Source organism: Argentina silus (assembly GCF_951799395.1).
Source record: "Argentina silus genome assembly, chromosome: 4".
In the NCBI taxonomy this organism is placed as follows: domain Eukaryota; kingdom Metazoa; phylum Chordata; class Actinopteri; order Argentiniformes; family Argentinidae; genus Argentina; species Argentina silus.
Window position 1 is genome coordinate 23,759,123 of NC_139658.1, and position 1,483 is coordinate 23,760,605.

At 43.0% G+C, this 1,483-nt stretch overlaps 1 protein-coding gene across 1 annotated transcript in view; it reads left to right on the forward strand.

The window, feature by feature from the left end:
* iars1 (isoleucyl-tRNA synthetase 1) overlaps nucleotides 1-1,198 on the forward strand; it is a 48,523-nt gene extending 47,325 nt beyond the window's left edge. The window contains exon 34 of the mRNA XM_083668710.1: nucleotides 590-1,198. Within this exon, the coding sequence (XP_083524836.1) occupies nucleotides 590-672 (83 nt within the window). The 3' untranslated portion in view covers nucleotides 673-1,198. The remainder of the gene's footprint in view (nucleotides 1-589) is intronic.
* Nucleotides 1,199-1,483: the final 285 nt, after the last annotated feature.

Here is a 1,483-nt window from a genome sequence, read left to right on the forward strand (position 1 = left end):
AATGTGTAGGATCCCTGTAGGGACCTCTGCCTTACTGACATACGCGTAGAGATGTCTCCTGAAGTCTAATGTCTGTAGACGGAGACTCAGAGCAAGTAGGCCGCTTCCCCTGGGCTTCCCCCGTAGTCCTGTTAGACGGGCCAGACTGCCAGAGCTGCTCTACAGATGCATAGTGAGCTCAACCATACTGTACAGTAGACCAGGGGAGGCTGCTGGAGGTAGAAATCGGAGGACGGGCTCATTCTAATGCACGGAACGGCTAATGCACGTGTGTTTGATACCATTCCTTATGATGCTGTACAGTTCTTCATTCCATTCCATGCATTACAATGAGCCTGTCCTCTGATTTCTACCTCCACCAGCCTCCCCTGGTGTACACAGAGAAATGGAGATTGCTGCCATGTGATTGGCTGATTAGATATTTGCGTTACCGAGCAGTTGAGTTCAGGTGTACCTAATAAAGTGGCCGGTGAGTGTAAACCCCTTGCTGTTTTGATGTTGATGGTTAAATCGTTGGTGCCGGTCTAGATTAATGTATGTGTCTAGGTCTTGATTAATCATTCATTGCATGTTCATTTGTGTCTTCCAGAATTCCCTGCCAACTCCTCAGTGACGTCATTGAACGGGAAGACGCTGTATGTCAGAGCTTTAGCGACCACCGCAGAGGCATAGGCATGCAGAGGGGAGGAGACCTGGCCAGACTCAGAACCTCTATGACATCATAACTTAAAATGGTGATGCAGTTCTGTTCCTGAATCTGGATGTCTTTTACTGTACTATCCATCCTGTGGTGGTCAACCTCAAGCGACTATTTTAAGGTGTCTTAGGTGTTATGGGCTCTGTTTATGAATTTGAATGGTCTACTCTATACACATAGAAAACCAACTCTATACAGTACACATAGAAAACCAACTCTATACAGTACACATGGAAAACCAACTCTTTACACATAGAAAACCAACTGTGTACACATAGAAAACCAAATCTATACACATAGAAAACCAATTATATACACATTGAAAACCAACTCTATACAGTACACATAGAAAACCAATACACATAGAAAACCAACTCTGTGGGTGAAGGGACTCAGTAGCTTCTGTATCTTTTCAGAAAAAGGTCTTGCAACAAAAGGTGGGGAGAACAAAAGGAAAATGTGCTATTTTTGGTGAAATAATGGAACAAATAAATGAGATGTGATGAGAAATAATGGTGCTGTGTTTTCCCTGTCTTCCAAAGTCACTGCTGATGTCATTGCTGCAGTACCGTAGATATATGTGCAATAACGATGAACCGCCCGGCCAACATTAGACATTGATAATTGGTTAAAATCACGTCGTCCCATCGTTGGTCATCCCTAATTGGTCCATATCTCTTCATTTAGCCAAACATCATTCTCCATCGCCACACGTGCCAAGACATCATTTGGTGTTAAAATTATTTGAGACTATAAAATAAGAGAAAGTCAACATTGTTAACACAT